The sequence below is a fragment of the Pleurodeles waltl genome, chromosome 2_2, assembly GCF_031143425.1.
Source record: "Pleurodeles waltl isolate 20211129_DDA chromosome 2_2, aPleWal1.hap1.20221129, whole genome shotgun sequence".
Taxonomy (NCBI): domain Eukaryota; kingdom Metazoa; phylum Chordata; class Amphibia; order Caudata; family Salamandridae; genus Pleurodeles; species Pleurodeles waltl.
The window spans coordinates 873146551-873172916 of record NC_090439.1 but is presented as its reverse complement, the minus strand read 5'-3'; the positions used below and the strand labels follow the sequence as shown (position 1 = coordinate 873172916).

Here is a 26366-nt window from a genome sequence, read left to right as displayed (position 1 = left end):
CACCAACTGTTTCTTCTCCCCCTTTGTAGACGTGGTAATTCTATACAGAAGGTTCTTCTGTATTAAAAAATAAGGACCCACCTCGTTTGTGGATTCTGTTTTAGCTATGTTCCAGGCATGACAGAGAGTAGGGTCTTGCCGCTGACTGTCTCTAAAGGACACGGCTGCCTCGTCGGTTCCTGCTACTAATTTTCCGGACTCTGACTCCTGATACTTTAATTTTTCTTGTCGTTTCTCTCTCCGGGTTAGTTTTACGTGTGTAGGAGGACTCTCAATGTATGTGTTTGAAAAGGGTGCTTCTGTCCACCAGTCCGGGGATTGTTGGGGTATTCTGGTTTTATCGAGAAGATCGTAGAACCTGATATAGTCCGTTCCGATTATACAATCTTCTATCAGCCTGTCCATAATCCCCACTGGGAGGAAATCGTGGTACCCATTCCATTCTATCCTGACCAACCCCAGGGGATACTGTTCCTTGTCCCCATGAATACAACAGATAGTGACCCACTGGTTTTGTGTTGGTTCTGGTTAATTCAATAAGTCCTTGCGTATTACCGATTGACTACAACCTGAATCGATTAAGGCGTCTATAGCGTGGTCCCTCCTGGGTTAACGGCCTGGTAAGCTGTCTGTAGGATTCCCGTGAGAAGAGGCGCGACATTTTGTCCCCACCGTTCTTCTGGCCATTGGGCTGAAGAGGCTACGCGTTCGAAGTCTGGGTCTTCCCCTTCTTGGAACTTTTGTAAGACAGAGCTCGGGACATTAGGGTGTACCTTGCTGGCTGCTATGGTGTCAGTTAATTTCTGCAGCGCAGTCTTATGTACTAGCTGGTTGTTAGCCATGATCGTAGCTTGGCTTTTTAAGGCAGTTTGCAAGGCTTCTCTGTCTTCTTTTGCCTCCCGTTGGTGTGCCTCCCAGACCAGTTGGAGGTGTCTTTGGCCCTCCGCCAGTTGTTTAATCATGTCTTCAAGCGTGGGTTTTTCCCCCATTTTATGTACCTCACAGTAGCCTCTCAAATTACAAAATCCCACTTCTGACACCACTGTGATAGGGTACTGGCGGTACAGAGGAGTCGAAGGCTTTGGTACGGTGAGTGATTTATCTTTATTTCAAATATAGTACAGTTCAAAGGGTGTAGAGGAATTGTTCTTGTCTGTTTGTCTTGCTGAGTCTTCTTGTCCTTTAATTATCGGGTATTCTCTTCTCTTTTCAGGTTTGGTGGATGTTGGTTTATCTGGTCCCCCTCGGATACCGGAAACAAAACAGAGAGGATACAACAGGTAAGTCGGCTGTGGGGTACTTTGCATGTTTGTTTAGAGGTGGCATGCAAGGAGGGAAGGTGCTCGGGGTTCGCTGGTGAAGGGGTAGAAAAAGGAAGTGCCCAGTCGGGGTTGTGGCTCTCAGGTACTTTACGGCACGCTCTTACTATTACCACTCAGAGCTGTGCCCAGAGTGCTCCCCAGTCATGCCCAGTTGTTCCCTTTTTCCCCAGGGTCCCCTCCGACCCTTCCCCCGTTTCCCCGGCTCCCCTTCCTTGTACTCTATCACTCCGTTTATAAGCATTCTGTCCTAAGAAGGACCGTACCTCCAGGGTCGTGGCGGGATTTGTAGGCGGTTAGGACTTCGGTTCGAGCAGGAACTGCTTCGCCCGTCTCCGAAGTTGCTTCAGGGTTGCGAATCTCCTTCTCCGTGGTCGGCGTCTCCTCTCCTTCCTTGGCGTTCGGCGTCTTCGTTTCCTCCGTCTCCTTCGATAGCGCCCGAAACTCCTCCCCGCTGCAGTCCGTCGTTTCTTTTCTTTGTGGGTCCTGGAAGTCCGGGCCCGCAGCGTCTGGTGGCGTTCCCATGGTAACATGGGAACGCTGAAGTGAGTCAAGAGAGACGCGCGAACGGCGCCATTTGGGAGACTCAGTGGACGCGGTCGAGGCGACCCGTCTACATGATGTTTCTGCATAAGGTCCAGAAAATTATCACAAAGCTCTTTACTATAACCTTATTCAGCAATGCAACGGGTCCATGGTCTACAAACAGGCCATTCCCCTTACTCCCTAATCGCCCCCTCACTACAACTTGTTAGAATGCCACAATTCTGTAAGCGCAGCATGGTCAGGTATTCTTGCACCAGACTGCACTTCTGGAACTCCCTTCCGCTTGCCCAGCTGAAGGCATAGAACCATCTCCGATTCTGTAAGAAATTGAAAGATCTGGTTGTTCATCAAGGTACCTTAAAAAGTGTCATATATTCTTAATAAGGTAACCGTTTTAGAATTGACATCCTATGACTTTTAAGCTCAAACATTAATAAACTGCCCATCACAGATGTGGCCACAAAGTATTACACAGAAAATTCTCACTTACCTGTTCTAACACTTCAAGTTTCAATTCAAGTTTGCTGAGCACCACATCTCCTCCCCAGAGTGACAGCTGCAAATCGGAAGGCTTCAAATTTTTGATGTAGCGGTTCACATAGCTCATCAAAATGGGAGTCACATAGGACTCAAGCATCTTGGCAGAGTTACAGACCTGTGTCAGAAAATTAAAGATTAATAATCCGCTCAACATTCCACAAACTTGTCTCCTCCAGCCACAAAATGAGGTCACAGTAGTGTTAAAACAAGTTTGTAAATTAACAGTTTTTATGACATTTGCCGAAATGCAAACACAGTAGAAATGGTTATATACTTAAGAACCCGGGGCTGTTTCTGCTCACATTCATCTTAGCTGAAAATGTTAAAAGTGACATCAGGAACACCCAGCAGGTGGAGGACTATTACCCACACAGAGCAACTGACATGCCTCAAGCCTTTAACAATGTATGGAGTGACATTTGAACATTTTCACTCTAAAGGTCAAAATGATTTAATTGTTTTATTATATGGCATGAATCTTCTGTTTGTGTTTTGCCTATAATATTTAGAATCAATCCCCATATCTCCCATAATATAGACCAGTAGTTCCCAACCTTTTGGCTTCTGTGGACCCCCACTTTATCAATACTGGAGACCGGAGATCCCCACAGAATCTTTCTTGGAATCCGGGGACTCCCCACTGAGTCATTACTGAAAGCTGTGGACCTGTTAATATTATTTAATTTTCTAAGAAGTCGCAGACCCCCTGAGGAGGCTTTGCGGCTTATCCCGCCCTGTTCTAAAACTACCCTGACCCCTGCCACCCCTGCTCTGAGCCCTAAAACCTACCCCACCCTCTCCTAAAAACTACCCAACCCCGCCCTGAACCCTAAAACCTACCCCACCCTAAAAACTAACCCGTCCCCTCTACCCTGCCCTAAAAAAACTACCCGACCCCCCAGACCCTGGACTTAGCTCTAAAACCTACCGCGCCCTGTCCTAAAAACTATCCTACCCCCCCCGCCCTGGACCCTAAACCTACCCCACCCCATCCTAAAAACTACCCACCCCCACCCTGAACCCTAAAACATACCAAGCCATGTCCTAAAAACGAACCTGACCCATCTACCCTGCCCTAAAAAACTACCCGACCCCCGGACCCTGCCCTGAGCCCTAAAACCTACCCGCCCGGTTCTAAAAACTATCCAGACCCTCCCCCCCCCGCCCGGAAACCTAAAACCTACCCGGCCCTGTCCTAAAAACTACCCTGACCCCCCCCACCCCGAACCTTAAAACCCACATCACCCTGTCCTAAAAATTACCCCAAGCCCCCACCCTGAACCCTAAAACCTAAAACCTACTCCACCCCTGCCCTGAACCTTAAATCCTACATTGTCCTGACCTAAAAACGAACCCAACCGTGCCCGCCCCCCGCCCGACCCCTTAAACCTACCCTGCCATGTCCTAAAAACTACCCGACACCTCCGCCCTGAACCCTAAAACCTATCCTGCCCTGTCCTAAAAGTACCCTGAGTCCCCAACCACACCCTGAACCTTAAAACCTACCCAGCCCTATCCTAAAAACTACTCTGTTCCCCCACCCCTGCCATGAACCCTGAAACCTACCCCATCCCCCCACCCTGAACACTAAAACCTACCCTGCCCTAAAAACTACTGACCCTCTCACCCTCGCCCTGAACCCTAAAACCTACCCCACCCTAAAAACTTCCCCGCCTCCTGCCCCAGCAGTGAACCCAAAAACCTACAACACCCTGTCCTAAAAAACACCCCAACCTCTCCCCCTCCTTCCCCAGACCCACTTATCTCTCTCTCCTTTGCTATCTGCTCCTTCCTGTTCCGCCCCTGGACAGCTAGACCTCTCTCTCGGACGTCACCACGCATATGCATGGCATGCATGTGGTAATGGCAGCCTGGTAAATGCATTGCTTTGCAATGACTGCTTTTTAAGTGATGTTTGCCCTGCATACATGGCAACAAAAGATCTCCTTTGTAGATGTGGGTGCAATTATTGTCATACACTGGGAAAGTCTGCAGAGAAATCATATCCCCCAGAGAAACGAAGGCTTTAGAGAGAGATAATTTGTGTACCAATACCAAATCCCTGATAATTATGAAGCAAGGCAGTGACTACAGACAATGGGTATGCCACATCTGAGATAACGTAAAAGGGATGAAACAGCTGGCCCTGAGTAAGGAGACAGGGTATGAGGAAGGGTTGGGCCACAAAGAATATTTTAGCCTTGCTATGTGCTGTACTTGCATTGGAAAAACTCAATAAAAGCGCAATGAACCATAAATCTATGACCTACATGAGACACAAATCTCTAAAGATGCACTTACACAAGAAACTCTAATCGAATAAAAAAAATGGTATTGTTTTCTATAGGGTAAATCTCTAAAATACCAGTGGTTATATTTTTTGAACAAAAAAATAAACTGTCAAAATTTATAAAACACATTAATGTTCATCAATTTCAATTGACAATGACTGGTAGTTTTAAGCAATGGGGTGAAGTCAGGTAATGGGGTGAAGCCAGGCGTGAGGAGATGTGAGGAGGCCTCAAAATGATATCCTGTTTCATAACCATAGCACAGGAGATGACTGAAGTTCAATATATTTGAAACGTAGTGGAATCATAGATTTGATTTTCATGTCCGGAGCCACGTAGGCTACAGCTAGCATTCTTGGTACACATCATCAAATATTCGTTTATCCTAACTTATAAATGTATTTATAGTTTTCATAAAAGCACACGAATATGAAAAGGCGTTCTGGCGCTAATACTAAACATCCAATTATCAGCACTTCCTCAGAGCTTAAACAACATTATTTTTAGTTTTTCTTAAATTCTGGGTAGTTAGTGAAACAACTGAGCTCTACAGTGTTCCAAGCTTGGGAGGCAAAGGCCCTGGCGAGATTTCATTATCTTTAGTACCTTAGGAACACGATCTTCTAGGAGGCCTGCACCAACACAACATTTGCATATTGAAGGAAGGGCCTCTGTTAAGGATGGCATTAAAACAAATGCAAAGGCTTTAGATTAAGATGCACTTGTGTACGGTATGCCAGTTCAAAGCCGGCCGAGGGGCTGTGTAGGGTCACGCGGAGCAACCTGAGAAGGAAACGAGCACCTGCATTCTGCACCAGTTGTTATTCAGAAATGGTGCATGTAGGCAATCCAAGATACACAGCGTTAGTGTAATCAGGTTGTGCACCCACTACTGCCCGGAGGATAGGGTACTGAGTGTTTTCTGGGAGAAGCGTACACCTTTCCTTGGAGGTTGAGAAAGAAACGTCAAACACCTTGGATATCGGAGTTTAAAAAGGAAGAGCAACATCAAACACCACATCCAGGTATCTGACCGTCCTCGAAGGGGGAAGGGCAGTGGTCCAATGTATCCAAAAATCTTTCCTCGGCTTTATCTGCATTGAACTTTGGGCTGTTTCTGGGCATTCAGTCAGCCACCGCCCCAGGCCCAACTGAAAATTATTCAGGCCATTCAAGTGTTCCTATCAAAACTAAGACTAAGCTGAGTGTCATCAGAATAACACATACAGTAAACATGAAACATCTCGATGAGGTAGGCAAAGGAAGCCACATGCATGTTAAATAAAATAGGGCTCAATGAGACGCCTCCTGAGACTCCACAAAACACTAGGGCCTGACACTTAAAAGTTGAAAGAAACACAGTTTGAGAGTGGTCCGTTTGAAAAGAACAGATCCAACCCAGTGCCCTTTCTCAGACTCTGATCTCCTGTAACTTCCTCACCAGCTGAATCTGTTGGAATCTACAGCATTAATGTACATTGAATACTCAAGAAAATCAATCAAAGTCCTGATTCACTAGTCCTCTTCACAAATACAGTACTATGTTTTAATCAAGTTAGCATCACCCAGTCCGCTCCATAACTCAAATGTAATGTTATTTTAAATCCATTCCACCCACTCCTAGTTAAGTAATTTCCGTCCCAGAAATCAAAAAGAGCACATTTAGCTTTTCAAGCTTCAGTCTATTCATAAAAACTATATGTTCCAATTTTGAGGTTTGTTCCCGCTAACATAATTTCATATTCTAAGCATTATGCCCTAGCAGCATCTTCCAGTAACAGATTAGGTCTTGTGCTGCATATCTCCACTTGGTTTTATTTCCCAGCTGGTATGTGGGAGTGGTATGAGTTCAGTAGTGTCTAATTACGCTGAAGGTGTAGTTGCTTTGTGACGGATTCCAGTTGTTCTGCTACTTGACAAATTATCCTATTTACCAACCTGCACCTTTTCTGACAAATGCACTCAGAGCGGGCAATGTACCAGGACAATACAGACCATATCAACATTTATAAATACCCTTAACAGTTCAGGAACACCAAATTGGTTACAAGCCACCCTTCCACACGTTGTAGACGACATTAGATTGGGTACCCTAAGCGATGACGGGGCCACATGGCCAATTACACACCATATCCAAAGTTACAAATTTTGCAGTGGGCGATCTGCGCATTTTAAATATTAATCTAGTTAGGTTATGCAGACGTTTAACACAATTTGTTATGCGCACCTTAACAACTGCTCTAGTGAGGGCTGCTCAAGATGTCAACCACAACTGACTATCCCTGGGATTCACTCAGTAACAATCAATTCTATCATGGGTAAAGTACCCACCAGACGGGAGGACATTTCTTTCTGGATTGCTCAAAAACAAATCAGCTTGAAGCAGTGTTTCCCTATATGCACCCTCAAGATAAACATAGAATTCTTGCAATGTGCTTGCTACTTGGGTGGTACCCTCAATAGATGACTGTGTTTCATGGGCTACTGTCTTTGCTGCAATCTAAACCATAACTGATGGTACAACACCTCTTGCTGTTGTACCAGATGTGTTTAAACAGATACAAAATTAATATGGGGTTGCCCCAGCCCTGGACTTTGGGATGAAACTATTTGGCAATTTTGCCACAGCATCCTGAAATATCTCAGAAAGTATTAAAGGGGAAGAAGTAGCACTGGCAATTCACCAAAACTTGTGCAGGTTCCACTAACAGATCAGGAGCTTGAGTTATCAAAAATTATTGCCAAAACCTATACATCTACAGGTTGCGATAATATAGGGAGCCAGGCCAAATAAGCCACAGCCTAAAGGTAATCCCGAAAAAGATAATACCAAGCAAGCACCAGAGTCATCTAAAAAAAAAAAAAAAAAGCTGGGATAAACCAGGAAACAAAGAAAAAAACAAACACAGGGAGAATCTCCACAGCATAAAGAGCTCTGAAAAATGTTATAATTTACGTAACCATGATACTTTAAAACAACCTTGCAGGTATCAGTAAACTGATACACGCACTTCTCATTCTTTTCAGGACTCATCAGACAAAAGGTCTAAGAGAGCGCAGTGATCAGACTGCAGACAAGAAATGCAAGTGAAACTGAAAAAAAGACTCACAGCACTCCTCTGGCATCATCATAAAAAAGGAAGAGAAACTTCCACAACAAAACCCCACATTCAAAAAGAAGATGGTTATGGGAATTTCAGCAAAATATGCTGCATAAACTGAGAACATTACTTTAGAACAGGACATAGACAAGTGACTCTGCTAGACAGTGCGGCAGAGGTCCCAATAGTTCATCAGGATCTTCAAGAGTTTCTGGATGTGAAAGCTACTAACAACTACACTGAAGTCAAAATCCCAGATTGGCGAGTCACACAGAGTGTATAAACTGAACATGCAGAATGAGGAGGACATAAAATGCACAATTAAAGTAATTTTCTGGGAAACACTAATACTTAGTTATGACATTCTCTTGGCTGAAAAGGATTGGCCTCCGGAGTTTGTTAGAACACTTCTCAGGGAAAAGATGTAATATTACCATCTTCCTCTGTTCTCGTTCCTAGAAAAGTAAAACAAGCCTACACTGCAGAATGGACTCTTGCAACTATGTGGGCTTGGATAAGGACTCACCTTATGTCATACCCATAATGTCTAGCCCACAAGTGCAACCACAATACCCAATAAAATATGAAGCAAAGGCTCCTGTGAGAGAAATTTGCTCACAACTTTGAGTACCAGGGAGTAGTTGAACCCTGTGTATCTCCCATGCGTGACCCTTTATTTCCAGTAGCTAAGCCAGATCATTCCTATAGAATCACACACACACACTTGTGAATAATATTGTTCATAAAAAATACAAAAAAAAACTGAATATTACCAACTGATTTTTCTGCTAAAACATATCGCCTGAAAGCAGGGATCGAACCACTTTTATAACTGACCTGACTGGTAACCGCATATATGGCGTTGAAAACTGAAGTGTCATGAAAGGTGCCTGTCTGAAAGCACAAATGTTTAAAACCAGACAGATCAATGCTAGAGAACTGCCAGCTTGTGCCAATCCCTAACAATGTGCATCACAGCATCTCATAAGTGTGGGAAAGGAGTTCAGATTAGGTCTACTGAAATACTGAGCTGTCTGTTGAGACTATCAACAAACGCTGGTAGTGATCACCAGTCTCAATAACTCCTGTAGATTAAGACGAAAGTTGACAGATGGATCTAGATTCCCATATCCTTTACAGGGAGCGTTGCAGATTTGTATATCTATTCCCGAGCTCCCCAATCATAATAACCAAATCAGTTTTTTTTATAATGTTGAAGTCTATTAGCTAAGCTGGCCTGGGGTCACCCAGCCATTATTCCCAAGTAGCACTTGGAGATCAGGACCACTCCAGCACCAGTACTATCGAAGAGCCCAAACTGCTTGCTGCATGCTGGTTCACACTGGATCCTTCTTCTGCTCAAAGGAAAAGCCCCTGTACAACACGGAGGGTAGTATGAGCCTAATAGTCTCTTCAAGATGACCATCTTTAAATTGGGACAAAGACGTACTTTGAAAGTCCCAAGATTGACAAATTTAAGGCCCAAGTGAGGCATTGCTCAAGAGCCAGACTTTTATTTTATCTACCCAGCAGTTGCCTTAGCTATCCAAAATCAATATTTCAATCATAGAACATGACAATTCTAGGACCTGCCACTAGAAAGTGAATATCCAAGCACTAGGCCAAACAGCCCACTCGGGGCCACAATGCATGGTTTATGGATTTCTACCAAGTCAATGTGCTGGATTGATCTGCACATTTGCTAGCCTCGCAGAAACTGGGAGATCTGAAGTGAGTTTAGCATTAATATAGCCAGCCTAGAATCGCACTGCAGTGTAGAGCTAGGATGAGCATTCATAGGGTTCCTTTTTTAATCCAGCATGATATTAATCCTCTAATGATGATCTGTGAGGACAATCTTGATCCAACACTATTTTTTGTGTGAAAATCACACACTGATTTAGCTATGTGACATAATCCTTAATTCATTTCCCTGGTGAGTGGCGCGTGCCATGAACCTCTGCTGGGGTTTAGTGGTAATTGCTCATAAAAAATAACTTTTAAAAATGAACTAAAACCCAACTCACTGCACCAACCTTGATGAATAGTGACTTCCACCATGTATTGCATCTTAAAGCACGGTTAAGATCAAAAGCCAAGGATGTGGTATTTTTTAAATACCCACCATTTTGGAATTCACAAGACAGCTCATTAAAATTAAAGGAACTATCATATTTTAACCTTTGGATATAATTATACAATATTTTGAGGATTCGGCTCAATACAACATATCAGCTGCATAACAAACAGTCTGGAGCTGCACCATGAACAAAATATATAGGGCAAAGAGAAAAGTCCATTATGCAGTTTTGTTCAATACAATTTGAATTTCTTTTGTTAACTTCCTGCGCTTTAAAATCTTCACCTTAATCTAATTATCAGAATGAAGCTCAATCCTACCGAGTTCAACCATTTGATGAATTTACCCTACAGCCTTGTTAGATTAATGACTGAAGGTTATGGTCATAACCATGAACACCATATTCATACAAGTTGATGAGAGCATCAGAGTCGGCCATCAAAATGGTTGTTTTCCTATGAGCTTGGTGGCCCCAGCCTTTCATCTTAGATGATTTGCTTCACCCAAGCCCCACAACGGTCCCAGAACCTTGAACAAGGAGACAAACTGATAGAGCATGAAACAGAGTGGTCTTGGAACCCTGCAATGCCCCTGACGATCCATTGGTAGTCCAAATAAGGTGCTACCCTTACCAACTGTGTCACTACCTGTGGAAGCCCGGCAGTGGCAGGGGCTGCTGCAAGCATGTAAGAGGAGAGGTTTGCTGCCGTATGGGACAAGCGAGCAACAGGATAAGCCAGGCCACAGAGGTGTGGCCATTCACCCTGCTCACTTAATCTATTGCCAACTCTCAACAGGAAATGTTGCTGGCCCAGTTGGACAGCGACTGCCATCATGAGTGAGTCTGTGTCATGAGTGGGTTTGTGTCTCTGGATTCCTGATGGTAAGATGTTAGGCGATGAGCCCATTGATGGGTCTAGGTGACCCCCCTGTATTGCTACCCCTTCAGGCCAACTGGCTGTGTGAAGGGACCCAATAGTAGTGCCCTACTGGGGGATTATCCCCATTCATGGGTGGGCCTGCTCTGCACGGATCGCCACATGGCTGAAACTCCAGGGTGTGCTAAAGTGGTCATGGCTACGTGTGCTGCAGTCAGTCGCCTGCAACAGGCCTTCAATCTAAATGGATTGCCCTTCTAGATGATGACTGAAACCTGGTAAAAGCACAAGGGGCAGCAGTCTCACCTATTCGCTAACCTGACGAACACTGACGAGGGTGCGGACTGCACTGTTCTGGTACTTGTATGGGGCACTTACTAAGATTAACTGCACCAGCACCTAGTCGGCTGCCTTACATTGCACATGACAGATTGAGCTTGACTGGTGGTGATCAGACTGAGATCTCATACCTCAATACAAAACGCTCCCAAGATGTTTAATGAGTGCACTTCATGTTGTTTGAGTTGGATACTTGCCTTGGCTTCACAGGGCCTCTGACCTACAGTGAACTGTGCTTGATCCAACCCAACTGGGGACTGTGCACTGTTTGTGACCTGTAGCCTTACCAGGGGCTCTTGGCAGTGGCCTAGCTATCCTATGCAGACACCAAGGCACACATCTGGATGAGGTTAGTGTGCCATGGTCACACCACTAAGTTGCATAAAAGAGTAGTTGTGGGCACATTTACCTCCTGAGGCCTCCGTGCCACGCCTATCTCTAAAATGTCAAGGCTGCCCTGCACTGGCATCCAATTTAGAAAAGAGTCCCTAGCAGTCGATGTTTGAGAACTCTATAATGCGGAGAGCACAAGTTTGACCCCCAATGCCCACACTAGGATTGTGAAGTATACCTGACCATGTTGTAAAGCTATTTTAGCCATATTTATACAACTCATTTTAGCTAACTAGGCCTGCAGCTGTGCACTTTCACCTAGATACATTTTCGTCAGTAGGGTTTTGTTTTTCTAGCAGAAAGCCACTTGAACGGTGGTGTTTTATTATGACTATCACACTGTCCTTTAGTCTAAGGAAACAGTATGCTCTTAGCAGACAATTTGTACTTTCTGCAAGGCTACAATCAGATAGGATTACCGACAAACATGGTATGCGGTGTCTCCAACATTCACACGTGGGGACTATTTCTTAGAATATCAGCTGTTTTATTATAAAAACGCCCCTTGGTCCCAAACACGTTAGAGGGAAATTCCAGGCAGATGACACCGACTGTATGCTGATTGCTTCGCTACAGCTGCTTGCTTAGATGGCCGAACCCCTGATCCACATGGGGACGGTGTCTCTCTAGACTACAGGCTTCTTCTCCAGGTATGAGGGATGATGTTTTCCCAGGGGGAAAACCTGAATGGCAGATTATGTTTAGTATGCTGTGCTCATACATAGCCTAGGTCGGAAAACTATAGATCTCTCCCATTGTGCCACTATGGTAATCCTGTTTATTTGTTTACCCTTTTAGTCACATGCTTGCTTATATTGTGTTTTATCATCCTAGTTATTGCCATACATTACATTTTATCTAAGATGCAGTTATTTCAATAAATGCTTATTGAATTATAATCTGTCTCTGTTGCCTCTGCCCATGTGAGACTGGTAACTGAGAGAAAGGGATGAGATCTGATTTACTACAGTTCCCCGAGGAGTCTTTATTGCCATGTGCCCGGTTGCCACAATCATCTCGGCCAGAGATGAGGCACTGCTAGTTAGCCGGAAACTCCTGGAATGGGCCAATAGGGGTCAACTGGTGTGGAATTGTACCCACAACCCGGGTAATCTTACCACCCAAATCCAGTAGCCTCATTAGCATAATGAGAACCTACGTAACAACCAATTGCCATGTATACCCCACACCACTACTTCAATGTTTAGACTGCTGTGCAAGAACAAGATTGTCCATGAAGTGGAATCCACACACTTCTATATAATGGGAAAAGGTGACCAAATTCGGACAAAGCTTACCTTATTGATAAAAATAAGTCCAGGTCATTGGTGAGGCAACTGAGCATCGATGATGGCACTGAACTAGAACAGGCGCCACTGCTCAGAAATGAAGGCCTTCCTCCTGTAACTGCAGAACAGTCTGCACAAGACAGACAGCAAGACAGAATTGCTTCTGATGAGAATGGAACACATGAACTAAGCTAAGGCTTGATGAGCAAGTGGCTCTCATAAATGTAGCCCAGGGGTGCATCTATCCAGTGGCGTAGCGTGGGTTGTCAGCACCCGGGGCAAGGCAAGTAATTTGCACCCCCTAACCCGATGCAAGGCAAGTAATTTGCGCCCCCTAACCCGTGGATTTTAGCACTCGAGTCTCTTCCAAGATGTTGCGCCCGGTGCAGCCGGCCCCCCCTGTATTCCCCCCCCCACGCTACGCCACTGCATCGATCTCCAACATTGAGGATGATGCTTCCACAAGGAGTGAGAAAGTATTTTAAATGGAAGAGGCTCTGGAGGTTATCAGAGCCAAGAATGAGGGCAATGAAATGTGATTGTGGCTCAATAACATTAGGTTAATTGGGTATTCCTTAAATGACAAACATAACTAGGACTGAGACTGTTATTGGGAAGATGATAGTGGACATACTGGGACAGATAAGCTATTTCAGGTATGGTCATCATTGAAACAGCACATCAGTACTTGACTCCCATACATGCCTAGGTTGTGCCACGGCAACGCTCCATTCCCCACTTCCTCAATTTTATGAAGTGTGACACTGCGCTATGCTTGGTGTGTGAGAAGCACTACAACAGACTCGCAGTACTTGATGTACTGCAGAAGTCAAGCAGGTCATTCATTCTCATATCTGACAACAATCATATCTTGTAGACTATGCCCGATTGGCAGGACTTCTGCCACAGGTGAAAGTCAGAATTAAATCAGAAAATGCAATTTTGCCACCTAGAATGAGCCTGTTCAGAGTTAAAGACTTACTGGGGAACAGTCACAACAAAACTAACTCAAGTATTAAGCAGGGAGTGACTGGATATTCCATTACCCTGTCTGTCGTTACGTATGCCATGCCTTAGGTCTGCCTCAGCTGGAGCCATGTTCAAAGGTTTAGCTAAGCTTACAACCAAAAAAGGCAAAATTGCCCCGATCTGGAACGCTACATGTCCCTACACCCCAAACATAAAATGCTGGAGATCCGAAGCAAGACAGTGGGCAGAAGCTGAAACGGAGAGCATGAGATAAATGCCTATACACTCATCAGATAGATGGTTAGCCACAAAATTGAACAAAAAGCTACTCTAATTTCCAATTAGGGACGACTTACCTCCATGACGTAATAAACTACTGAAATCAGAAAATGCACATATTCAGCAAATAAAGAAACTGTTTATTGGAGCCTTACAATATATAAACGTTGCCAGCAAAGTCGAACAACATCATACATGCGTACATTGCCAAAACGCTGCGAGTAATTTTTTATATATAGGTTACTTTTTTTTTTTTTTTTAAACACACGTACTTTGTCGCATATTCTATGTATACCACTGTAGACAGATGTGGAATTTAAGCTTCACGTTTTTGTGAGAAACTAATAATAAAGAGGTGTAAAAAAAAAAAAGAATGAAGAAGAAGCTGCAAACTACAGGTTGAACTTCGCTATGCTAGACACAGCCCAACTAAGGATTCTCCACAAAGGTAATTTTCACACACCCACAGGCAGCAGGGAGGTAACTGACGACACGACTAGGCGGTAACAAAGAAAACATAAAAAGTGATGGGTGGAATGCCTGCAATAATCTCAGTCACTAGTAATTATTTGGGTCTGCATTTCAGGCCATCCTTTTTTTGCTCACCATGCGATTTCAGACAAAAACAGCCATATAGAAATAAGTCTTGGTACTGCTCCAGTGGGAGCAGCCGATGCGGAACTGCCAGACCAGGTCTCTTCTGAACGGCAGACTTAGCCCTTTTCAGTGGGGTACAGCTTGAGTCCTGTGGCACAGTCACCAATAGACTGAAGTCCCATATTCACTATGGTGCATGTCCGGCTGTGCAGGGTGGCTTCCTCGTGATTGTGGCTGATGTGTCAAATGAAGAGGGTTAATGGTAGGCTTTGGGCTCTGGCACAATGATAGTTTCAATTTCAAGACACATTCTCTGGACAAATTACATCTAGTTACAGTTTCTGTTATTCTGGTTCCCGTGCCTATGCCTGTCACTGCAAAAGGGCTATCCTTGTGTGAGACAGGTTGGGGGAAGGGGAGAAGATACCTCTAGCCTGAAAATCTTAACTGACCATAGTGGTCTTGTGACTTCCTACTTAGATGTCTAACTACTGCGGGAGGGGGCATCAGAGCAAGATTAAGTTTTACTGGGCTATGTCTTATTTCAGGGGGTATGACCTTGCAGTGGGCTATGTCTTACTTCAGAGAGTATGTCCCTGATGTGTAGCGGTAGGTTAACTTTTGTACCTTGCACACAATATTTACCTTGTTGCTGAAGGAGGACTGCTTAGGTATGCTGCTGAGCAGTTGGGTTTTCAGTATGGACTGTGGTGGGATGAGACTAGCTAGTGTTTGATTGGTTTTGCATGACAAGTTCATATTCTGAAGCATCACCAGGAAGGCCGGACTGTAGACAAACTCCATACCATGCTCTCATTATATTGGTGCTTCAAAATTTAGTGACTCTTCAGTGGACACAACAACATAGCTAATGCCCTAGAACGTACAAGGGCTTAATAACACAGAAAAAGGCCTGGTCTTATTCCAGCACAAGACTCGGCACGAGATTTGGCAGGATAGCCAATAGTTTGTGTGCTAGAGTTTGCTGATGGAAGTGCATTTCTATCACACTCTTTGGTCATGTCTAGTGCTATGATCTTTTTGGAACATGGTGGGTAACATATTGGCTAGGACCGAAGAGTCTGAAATAGAAGATAATGCCCATATACTACTACAGTGTATTTGGAGACAGCTGACCCCACCCAAGTATACTAAACTGTGCAGAGACCTGGCTCCAGCAGCAGCACAGCCGTATGTTGCCAAGAAGTGGGGAGGGGCCAACTTTCCTAAGGCAGCAGCATGAGAGGCCCATACGGACTAATGTACGCCAACAGAGAAATGCAATTGCCAGAGTGAGGGTGCCTCAAGACGTCTGAAAGAGTGTGGGGATCCTGTATACACCACCTGTCCTTCTTGAATCAATTCCCATTCCCAATGAACAGTGTGAGAGATGTTTTTGGGATCTGAAGCAATGATAACAGGCCTTATGTAACTGTTATGCTGGTGAAGCCCTCTGTTGCCACCTTTTTCAGAAAACCTAATGTGTACTGTACTTGAGCCTCCAGTGGGTTGGATATGTAACAGTGATTATCTAACCTTGTAGGTTCTATCGAAAATCAATATAAAATGTTTTTAAAAATTAACTCTTATGACATTTAATTTATTGGCTCATTCATGCAATACTTTCTTCATTGTTCTGCACTGCAGCAGTCATTTTTAGGTTGCGCCTACTAGACAGTGCAGTTGTCACTTAGAAAAACACATATTGTCAACTTACCAGATCTTACAGTGGGCTTAAATCCCATTACCACTGGCTGGTGTTATTGTCACTCTCTTGTTTGCTTCCTATGCAATGGCTTGCCTTTTGTTTGGCCCTTCCCTGGAGCATTGCCCCTTTATTTTGTGTACTTCCAATGCACGCTTTTAGTAAACTACTTTTTTCCTTACACGCAGGCACTTCATTAGAGTGCATGTGTTTTCAAGGTCTCTTCCTCTTCCCATCGTCCAGTTATCTGTAAATCTCGCTGCACCGCTCCATCCTACCTCGGAGCCATTGGCGTTTCCCCAAATCCCCTGCTGATGCTGCTGCCAAGCTTCTGACAATGGGTGCTAAGGGGAACTGCACTGCTATATTTGAAGTTCTGAAGGAGAAATTAGTATTTAAGGCCCCCCCCCTCTTCACCCAGCACTAAACGACTGTCTGAGAAGATGTGGGCTTTGGCCTCAACATCTGGGACAACACGTCCCAAGAGAACAGATGCTGCTCAGTGAAATGCTTCCCATGGACAAATGTCCTAGGATTTGAGTTGTCAGGTCACAAAGCAGGCTTCAGGTTAAAAACTGTTGTAAATTGTGCAAGGTTAGTTTTTCAGCATTCCAGTGTCGTCCTCAGGCCCAAACTAAATCATAGAGACCAAATTGATTTATCCAACTTACCAAGAGGCAACAATGCATACAAGCATTGGCAAAAACCAACAGATCAGCTTTGTAAATGCTTGTTTTTCAATGAGTGAGATATAAGAAATAACTATTTTTTGAGGATATGCCTCTTAATCTGTTAGTATTACGTTTCTAATGTGGTCAGCACCTTATTTTTGAAGTGACCAGGTCATACAAAATATGCACATAGCTATACATACCCATTCTTCCCTAGTATTCATAATCTACATATTATAAAGAAAAAGCAGACTTGCCTGCCAAAAACAATTACAGAAAAAAAGAATACACAATGCTACCACATTGGTTTTTTGGACCCAGTGTTGGTGTAATTATTTCACGGAATCCACTGAACCTCTGAGCAGAAATGACTCTAAGAACAGGAAGGGAGAGGGATTTATTAAGGTCCTTAACATGCCACTTTTATCTCCAAGGTTAAAAAATTCATCTGAAGTGGATCTTCAACATCAAGGTTACACTTTTAGGTCTCTCCCTACATTTATTTTTAGCTGCATGTTGCTGACCTATTGTCTGCTAAACAATGTACATACAGTGGGGTTTAGGTCAGCCCCTCAATCATGATTGAAGGTTTTATTGTGTATCTCAGTTTCCTGCTCCTTTATGGATGGTTTTATTCCATGTTCTTGTTAGGTTGCACCTAACAGACAGTGGAAGCTGTCTGGTTGCAAAAAGACCTATTGACAGCTCACAGTGGGCTTGGAGCCCGTTCACTGCTAACCATTCACCGTCATTCTTCTCGCTCTCTTTTGCTTCCTTATTATAAGTTAGTTTGTGTGGGCTGTTCTTCCTCTTCTGTTTGTTTGTTGCTCTGTATTGCCCATACAATTACCCCGCCCCCACCATGATGTGCTCACCCTTATGTGCTCCCCCCAAACGGTTGCTTTCTCGCGCAAGGGCTTCTGCCCCATAGCTCCACGTTGCTCTCTCTCACCCATTTGCTTTTCTTCCCCTATAGCTCTACATTGCTGTGTTGGCCGTGAAATGTATTTCTCCCCGCCCTCTGTGTTGCTTCTCCCCACCTGTGCACTGTGTTGCTTCCCCACACTTTTTTACCAAAACAAAACACCTTTAAGTTACTTTTTTGTTTTTTTTTAACTGATCCAACTCGGACTGGTCAATAGGAACAAAAAAGTGTCTGCATCACTCTGTAGCCGCAGGCATGCGTGGTGGATGCTCCAACAAAATGAACCTGCAGGCTGCATCATATGATTTTTTTTTCCTCCTCCTTAGTCATCCTGCACAACATTGAGGATGCCGTGCAGCTTCACTAAAAAGCACTGGTAAGGCCAATTAGTCCCGAACGTAACACCTACTGACTTTGTTGATGCTTGCTCATTGCTTTTATCAGCGCTCATCTGTGAGCAGCTTTGCAGTGATCATCATTAAGACTACAAGATGACTGACTACGTGTCATCAGGGACAATGTTTTCCAGTTATGGGGTTTCCTTGTTTTTCTTTACCAGCATAATGCATTGCAGGGTTTTTAGTCTAGGTTAATTTCAAGTAAACTAACTAACGCACCTGAAAACAAGGATGTGTACAAGGAAGACTATTAACTGGAACTTGGTATCTCTTACCCGGAATGATCAGGTGATCTTGGCCTTTAGAGAGAAAAGAAGGGAGATGTTTTTTTTACCCTCTTCATGCTTACCAGCTGTCCCTTTTTAGCCAGACAGACTTGCCTTTCAAGCCAACATTTGGCAAAATGTGTATGTATGTTTGCCATTCTATAATCAATCATGGTAAATACTGGAAAGCATATTTTTATATTGCTTTGTAATGAAGTAGTAGTGGGACAGACTCTTGCTCCTTATTTTACAGCTTCTGTTACTAGCATATTAAAATGTATTTATTTTCAACGTGCACACCTATGCAGCTCTCTTTACTTCAAACTGCACATTTGTGTAAAGTGAGATAATGTGTAATGGAAAAACTAACTGTACACTGGGCAGTTTAGTAATGGTCAATATAATGCTGCCAACTATCAACCCTTCGAAGACCTTATCCTACATTTTTTTATGTGAATTCAACCAGACCCTAACCATGCAATACTCTTCGTGTAAGGCACCTTGTTTGAGATGAATGGGGTACAGTAACAATATTCTTTGTGAAGCACACTACTACTCTTTGAAGTAAGGGCCCCCCTGATATTAACCGATCAAGCTACCCTATTGCTTCTGTTTTCTGTTACACACACACACCCTTTTTGAGCTGACTGATACTTAGTGGACCAGGGATATGGCTGAACTGCATGTTACTGGTCCACTTTAGGAATGGCATAAAGGAATAAAAAAAAACGGAGCTATGGAATACGCCGAGAATTACCAGTATGGTTCAGATTAATCAACCATTTCTTTCCACCACTTTTTGCTGTTTGAGTTAACCTAAGTAGTGTGGATATGTCCAGGAGTGGTTCCCCTGCTCACTGTGCCACAGGTCCTGAAGCAACACCTTGCTGATGAGGTCCAACAAGTCCGAAAATAGGGAGGGATTACTTCTGATCCTTTTTAGAGAAGTCGTGGTTTAGCAGTTCAGCACTGACTTGTTGGACCAGGACTAAAGGCATTGCATATGGTCTTTCCCTCAATAATGACACTGAATGCTCCCAGACTGACTGCCGATGGTTCAGATTAATTCAAGCATTCCACTCATCACTTCTTTGCTAAATATGTTGCACACAGATCAGTGCAGTAGACTCCTGAGCTATCTTCTGAGCTAGCTCACTGGAGCCGGAGCCTGCTTTTCTGGCATGTGCTCAACTCACCCATTTATTTCTTTACAGTTTTTCTTGAACTCTTCAGAAACAAATCACAGTAGCAAGTAGCTAATCATCCATCCAGTAGGACGTAATTCTCGACACTCCCGAGTCTATCAGAGTCTCAAGGCCCTATTATCCTGATTTCCAACTCGGCTGCAGAACTGGCCACATGGCGATCAAGAGCCCTACAACTGGCTGAGTTAAAAATCGTGGAGCAACTGTCCCCCATAGATGGTTAGAGGCGCTGAAAGAAACTGCATTCACCCCAGAGACTGGTGACAAAATGGCACCTGCTCACATCAGCGACCAGAACTACTGAAGGATTACAAGCCTCAGAAAAGCAGTCGCCATCACCTAAGGAGACGCAGCCGTGGAGACCCTGTATGCCTGGGACAGGATCGCTACCCCTGCTGGCTATGGGTGTCATTTAGGGGTCGCAGCTGCGACCGCTGGATTGCCCCATGCAACCTCTTGCACTTCCCTTGCCACCCCTGGCCTCAGAGGTAGCAAAATTAGTGCCTGGAACACAAGGAAAGCTTGTCCTCAAGGATGTTGTTTTTGGCTCCACTATCCTGTCAATTTTTTATTACACAAACAGTGAAAAATATTACTCAATATTAGTGTAATTAAAAACTGGAGTGCAATTAGCTGGAATATATCCCTATCTGGAAGTTAAGGTAAGTAAAAAATAAAAATAAATATGTAGGTTGTATGTCTGCTTGCAGATGAGATGTTTTTTTATGTGAGAGTGTGTGTGTGAATGCAAGTGTATATGTAAGCATGTGTGATGTCACTTCCGCAACCACTGGCATTTTGATGAATTGAAGTCCATGCCGCTAACAAGGAAACCATGGGCGGGCACAGCGCTCTGCCTCCCTGGGGGCAGAGAGGACGGTTGTCACCTAGAAAACGCTTTAAGAGGAAGAATAATTGAGCCAACCGGCTCTGGACGGCAAAGCTCCTGACTGCCTGGGCAACTGGCCGGGAGAAGTGAGGCCACGAAACCGAGGCACAGCAGAGGAACAATCAGAACCATCATCAGGAACACTGAACCCGTAGGAGGGACACAGCCACCAGGGGGAGAAAAGTACACTTAAGACTTAAGTGGGACTGTGGAGCCAGATACCTGGGTAAAAGTGCCTGCAGCTGAGGACCGCTGCGAGGTGAAGGACAGCACGCCATCAGGGACGTAGGAGACAGTACATTTCTGGGGGTGGGGGGGACAGCGACAGCATTGGGGCTTCTCAATTGACTCTATACAAATCGCCCATTGTTTGCGAAAGGCAGGCTCCGATAAATGTACACAATCATATAGTTTGGACGTGAAATAGAGAGAAAAAAAGGCATGTTGTCAGTTTGAAAGTATGTTTTTTAAATTTTTTTATTTACATTCACAAAACATTTAGACCAAATGTGAAAAAAACATGCTGATTAACCTTGCATATTCATGCACCAAGCAAATAAATGTAGGAGGGAGAAAAGGAAGAACATACCTTTTGTGCCTCGCACCGATCATGCCTCTCACCTCATGCAAATTGAAACCACACCAGAGATATCAAAAACAATCAGGTACAATAATTGTAAACTGTGTTCTGAAACCGTAGTTCTAATAACACTTCTGTTCCTCTGTGCGATCTTGGGCAGGTCAGCTCCACATCAGTCAAAACTGGGAGCATTTACAATGAAGAAGCTCTTGTTGTTACAGACTATTTAATACATGGGATTCTGTGATCCCTGTATAAACAGCAGTCATTAATTTCTATCTGATCGGCTACTTCTGATGCATCAAGTCACTGATTATTAAGAAAAGACGTCAGAACTCGACTATTATAAGGTTATTACAGTCCAGTTTTGACTTGCCTTCTACCAGAGCCAGCAGCCAAGGTGAAAGGCAGGTCAGGACATGGAACATTAATTAAAGCAGCTGTTTAAAGCATTGCTTTTCTTTCTTCTGCTCTATTTTAACAGCTTAAAATTACAGAAGCTACCACTAAGGCAGTGATTCCCAACCTTTTGACTCCTGAGGTCCTCCACTGAATCACAACTGGAAGTCGGGGACCCCCAAGCAATATGTGATCAAAACATTTTAATGGGAAGGTTGGCGCTGCATCTCAGGTGACTAAGACCAAAACACAGGAAAGTTATTTAGGAAAGTTGAATCCTCAGGTCAGATTCTACATTTCCCAAGCAATTTCTGTTTTTATTTTTTAGGTATGTAATATCTGAAAAGGCTTTTTCACATAAATATATGGTGGGGAAAGGAAGTAAACCATAAGGGCCTCGCATCTCTCCATAGCCTCTCTTTCACGTATAATTAATTTGTTTAATAGCACCTCTCATACCAGTGTAAGGAGCACATAAAATACAGTTTTTTGCATGATACACATTCTGTGCAGCAGGCGTATTAACCATCTGCGCTACCTTAGATGAGTCAAAACTGCCACTAGACAAAACCCCTACCTTTCTCCCACAGGTACATTATTCACCAGAGTTATCTTGATGCTTTTATTTTTGCCCGAAAGCCTCTGGTGACTGTTAAGAAACGGGTGTGGAGAGGCAGGGGGATGGGGAAAAAAAAAAAAAAACAACAACAACACTTAATCTGTGTATGGCTGCCGTCTCTCCTCCGTCCGCTTCTCTTCCTGAGTCCCGGCAGAACGGAAGCACACAGGCTCCATAACTCCCCTAAACCAATCAAAATGCTGCTGTCACCAGCAAGACAGCAGTGTCGTGATTGGTCTGAGCAGCCTGGTTCAGCACTCAGACAGGGAGTGGGAGCCTGTTCATGTTCTCCACCTGGCTGTGCAATACAGCAGTGTGGGGAAATACTAAGTGTGCATGTCTGTTTGGCCAGCCAAAGCGTCCGCTACACCGCCATGCGCACCTATGGTGCACATTCCACTCCTCCTCCATGTGACACAGCCCAGCCTACCCTGCCCTAACTTGGCTCTGCACTGAAAAATAAAGATAATAACAGTGTGTTATCATCATTTTATTTTTCATGTTATGCACTGCTCAGAGCAGTAGGTGAACGCTCATCCCCCTTAGCGGAGGAGCCGCTGCTGCTGGATGTACAAGGAACTTTGAGGTGCTTTTAAAACTGCTGCACAAAGGAAGTAATAAATATAAAAACGCATGTTTTTCTAGATGCCCTAGTTGGAGAAGTGGCTTTTCCTTTGGCCCAGGTCTGCGGATTCCCTTTGAATGTGTCTCGGACCCTTGGAGAGCCTCAGACCACAGGTTGGGAACTGCTGCACTAAGGTTTTAAGTGGCTTGTGGGTAAGTTGATGGTGTGGTATTATATGGGCTATTGTTCCCCTTGGCGTAGATGATATGGATACTGCAAGTAATCTTGGAGTTCCATACTTTATAAACAAGCACTGACAAAGCCAATAGGTCTCACCTATGCAGAGCTACTGGCTTTGATAGCGTGTTTTAGCCATGTTGTAAACTAGCATGGCTGCTGTTCAGCATGGCAATAAGTTAATGGCATAAAAGAGAATGACATGTCATAAAGTGTTGTCGATTGGTGTGGCATAGAGTGTTGAGGAGTGAGTAGAGTGTCGTAGAGTGGAGTAGTGTCAGAGTGGAGTAGAGTAAAGAAGAGTGCAGGGGCATAGAGTGGAGTAAAGTAATGTGGAGTGCCAAAGAGAGAGTTGAATAGGGTGTTGTTGAGCATAGTACATTGTGATATAGTGCAGTAGCATGGAGTGTCAGAGTGGAGTAGAGTAGAGTATCGTAGATTGAAGTGGAATAAAATGTCATGGAGTGGCATAGAGTGGAGTAGTATGTCAGAGTAGAGTGGAGTAAAATGGCTTGGAGTGGTGTTGAGGTAATCGTGTATAGAGTCACAGAGTGGAGTAAAGTGTTGTATAGTGGCAGAGTGGAGTAAAGTTTAATGGAGTAGAGTGCCAGAACTGAGTATTATGGAGTGTAATGTCGTAGAATGAAGTGTCCTAGAGTGAAGTGGTGTAGAGCAGATTGGCATAGGTTGCCTTGGTTTTTAGTAAAGTGGTGTAGAGTGCACTGGTTTAGAGTAGAGTGCACTACTCTAGTGGTGAAGAGTAGAGCCATAGAGTGGAGTGGTACATCATAGTTTACAGTGGCACAGAGTGCAGTGGTGCAGAGTGTTGTGTCATAGGGTGATGTGGGGCATGGTAGAGTGAAGTGCTGCAAGATAGAGTGGCGTAGAGTGCAGTGCTGCAGCATAGAGGGGTGTACAGTGTAGTGGCATAGAGTGCATTGGTGAAGAGTGCAGTATAGTGGCACAGAGTTCAGCGGTGGCAAGTAGAGTGCAGTGGTGCAGAGTACAGGGGTGTAGAGTTCAGTGGCAAAGTGTTCACTGTTGCAGAGTAGAGTGTCATAAAGGGGAGTGGTGTAGAGTAGAGTGGCATAGAGTGCAGTCGCATAGAGTGGTATAGACTACAGTGGTGCAGAGTGATGTGGAGAGCAGTGGTATTGAGTGCAGCGGTGCAGAGTGGAATAAGGTGGCTTAGAGTAGAGTGCTGCAGTAAAGTACAGTAGTGTATAGCAGAGTGGTGTAGAGTGCACTGACATAGTCTACAGTGGTGCAGAGTAGAGTGGAGTGGCCTAGGATAGAGTGGGGTAGAGTGCATTGGCATAGAGTAGAGTGGTACAGAGTAGAGTAGAGAGGTGCAGAATTGAGTGGGGCAGAGTAGATTGCAGTGGCATGGAGTGATCCAGGGTAGAGTGGAGTGACACAAAGTGGAGTATGCACAATGTGGTAGTGCACTGCATTACAGGCAACACATCTTCAACTGAAATTATCATTACATTTGCAAAGACATACAGTTTTACTGATACAAACATACAGCACACAAATGTTAATGTGTGGAAATGTCATTACCTAGTGTATTGATTTGTTTCGATCATCTTACAATATTTGTTTCCACTTTATTCTTAAGTATCTGCAAATTTCATTCACAAACATTTGAAGTGTGTTGTGTGGTAGAAAAAAATAGCATCCTAAGGCCTTCCTCCAACACACCCCCAGTAGCTAGCATGATTGTCATATATGTTCTCTCACTATGAAGTCAGAGAAAGAAAGATAAACGCCAAGCTCCACAGGAAGACAGAGCCTGTAATTTGACCTTGGTCTTTGAATGCACAGCAAGTGAGACAAGATAAGAACAATATTTAAAGACCTGTTTACAGACATCAAACACTGGTGGAAGAATACAGTATACAAGAGATGCTCTACTGTAGGGACAAACTCAAGCTTACAGCCTAAATCAAATACAGCTAGCAAATAGAAACCAAGCAAATGTAAGTTGCAAAGCTAAAGGTAAGCAATGGGTGGAATACATTTCCAGTGAAGCTTTCCAACTGTCCCCTGAAGGACTTTAGCAAACCAGACAACTTTGATCTAATGAACTCAGCCTTCAGCCTAGTTCCTATATATTTTTATGGAACTTCTCTGTGACTGCGACAGTCAAACGGGTTCTTGCTATTTAGGGCCTTTTACACACGCTCTTAGGGGCAAGGGCTGCTGTATTGTCCTGTAACTTTATGAAATGTGTGCAGATTTATGCAGATGCATTGATACGAACACTGTATTTCTGATGCCTGGATCGGCTATCACCAGGGCCACTGGAATTATGCGACTGTGTGCTGCAGTGTTTTTTCTCAGTTATGGATTTGCCGCATTTGCCACAAATCTAACATCTGCTGCATAATCTGCCAATTTAAACAAAAACAGTTCAAAAGTTACTAAAAGCGCAGCAACACGTGTTGGTGCACAGTGCAGGGCCCCTTTGCAAATGTTGACTGCTAATCTTTCCTTTGCTTGTTGCTATATTTAGGTGTTAAGGTGCTACTAATGAGGTACAGCCTAAGCCCAGAGAGTGTTAACAAGTGTAACAATGACAAATAATGAAATACTATCACAAAATATGTCATATTATGTCACATAATTTGCCTCTTCTGCCTGCACAACTTAGTCAACCCTGCCACATAATTTGGCCCTCCCTTGCTGCATAATTCTAATGGCCCTATCACCAATGTATCCTCATGTAACTGTTATTCTTTGTCATTTTTTCCTGTCTCTACTCATAAAAAAAGAAAATTAAATAAAAAAATTATAATAAAGGTCAAACGAGAATATTAAATACAGAAAAGATATTATACTGCAATATGCTTAAGTATGTGACAATAACAACAACATCATAACTAATAACGCTAGGCAAACTGCCTAAAATGAATAGTGGATTCTCCCTGTATGGCCACACTGTAATCCAACCCTTTATTACTTTGATAAAAAACATTTGGCCCGATTCACAAAGGTAAACTTGAACATTTGGGCTCAATTTAGACCAAATGTCAAATTTTATGATTTTTGGGAATTCACAAAGGGCATTTACAAGTATCATCTTTACGTCTGAAGTTGGGGCAGATCTCCGTTACGTGTAAATGTTAGAAAGAGATACCCGTCTAGTAGCTAAATTGTATAGTGTGAAAAGATCAAATCTAGCCTTCCTTGTTTCAGTAAATGGTGTGATCCTAGGCAATTACAAATACTCAGGACACAAGTCCTAAAAAAAAAAAAAAGAAGTGGGGTGGACTAACTAAGT

At 43.8% G+C, this 26366-nt stretch overlaps 1 protein-coding gene across 3 annotated transcripts in view; it reads right to left on the bottom strand.

The window, feature by feature from the left end:
* The window catches only part of VPS13B (vacuolar protein sorting 13 homolog B), a 2423697-nt gene that overhangs the window by 2385768 nt on the left and 11563 nt on the right, over window positions 1-26366 (bottom strand). For all 3 annotated transcript variants that reach the window (XM_069220546.1, XM_069220545.1, XM_069220547.1), the window contains exon 2: window positions 2356-2520. In XM_069220546.1, coding sequence (XP_069076647.1) covers window positions 2356-2502 — 147 coding nt within the window. In that variant the 5' untranslated portion in view covers window positions 2503-2520. The remainder of the gene's footprint in view (window positions 1-2355; window positions 2521-26366) is intronic.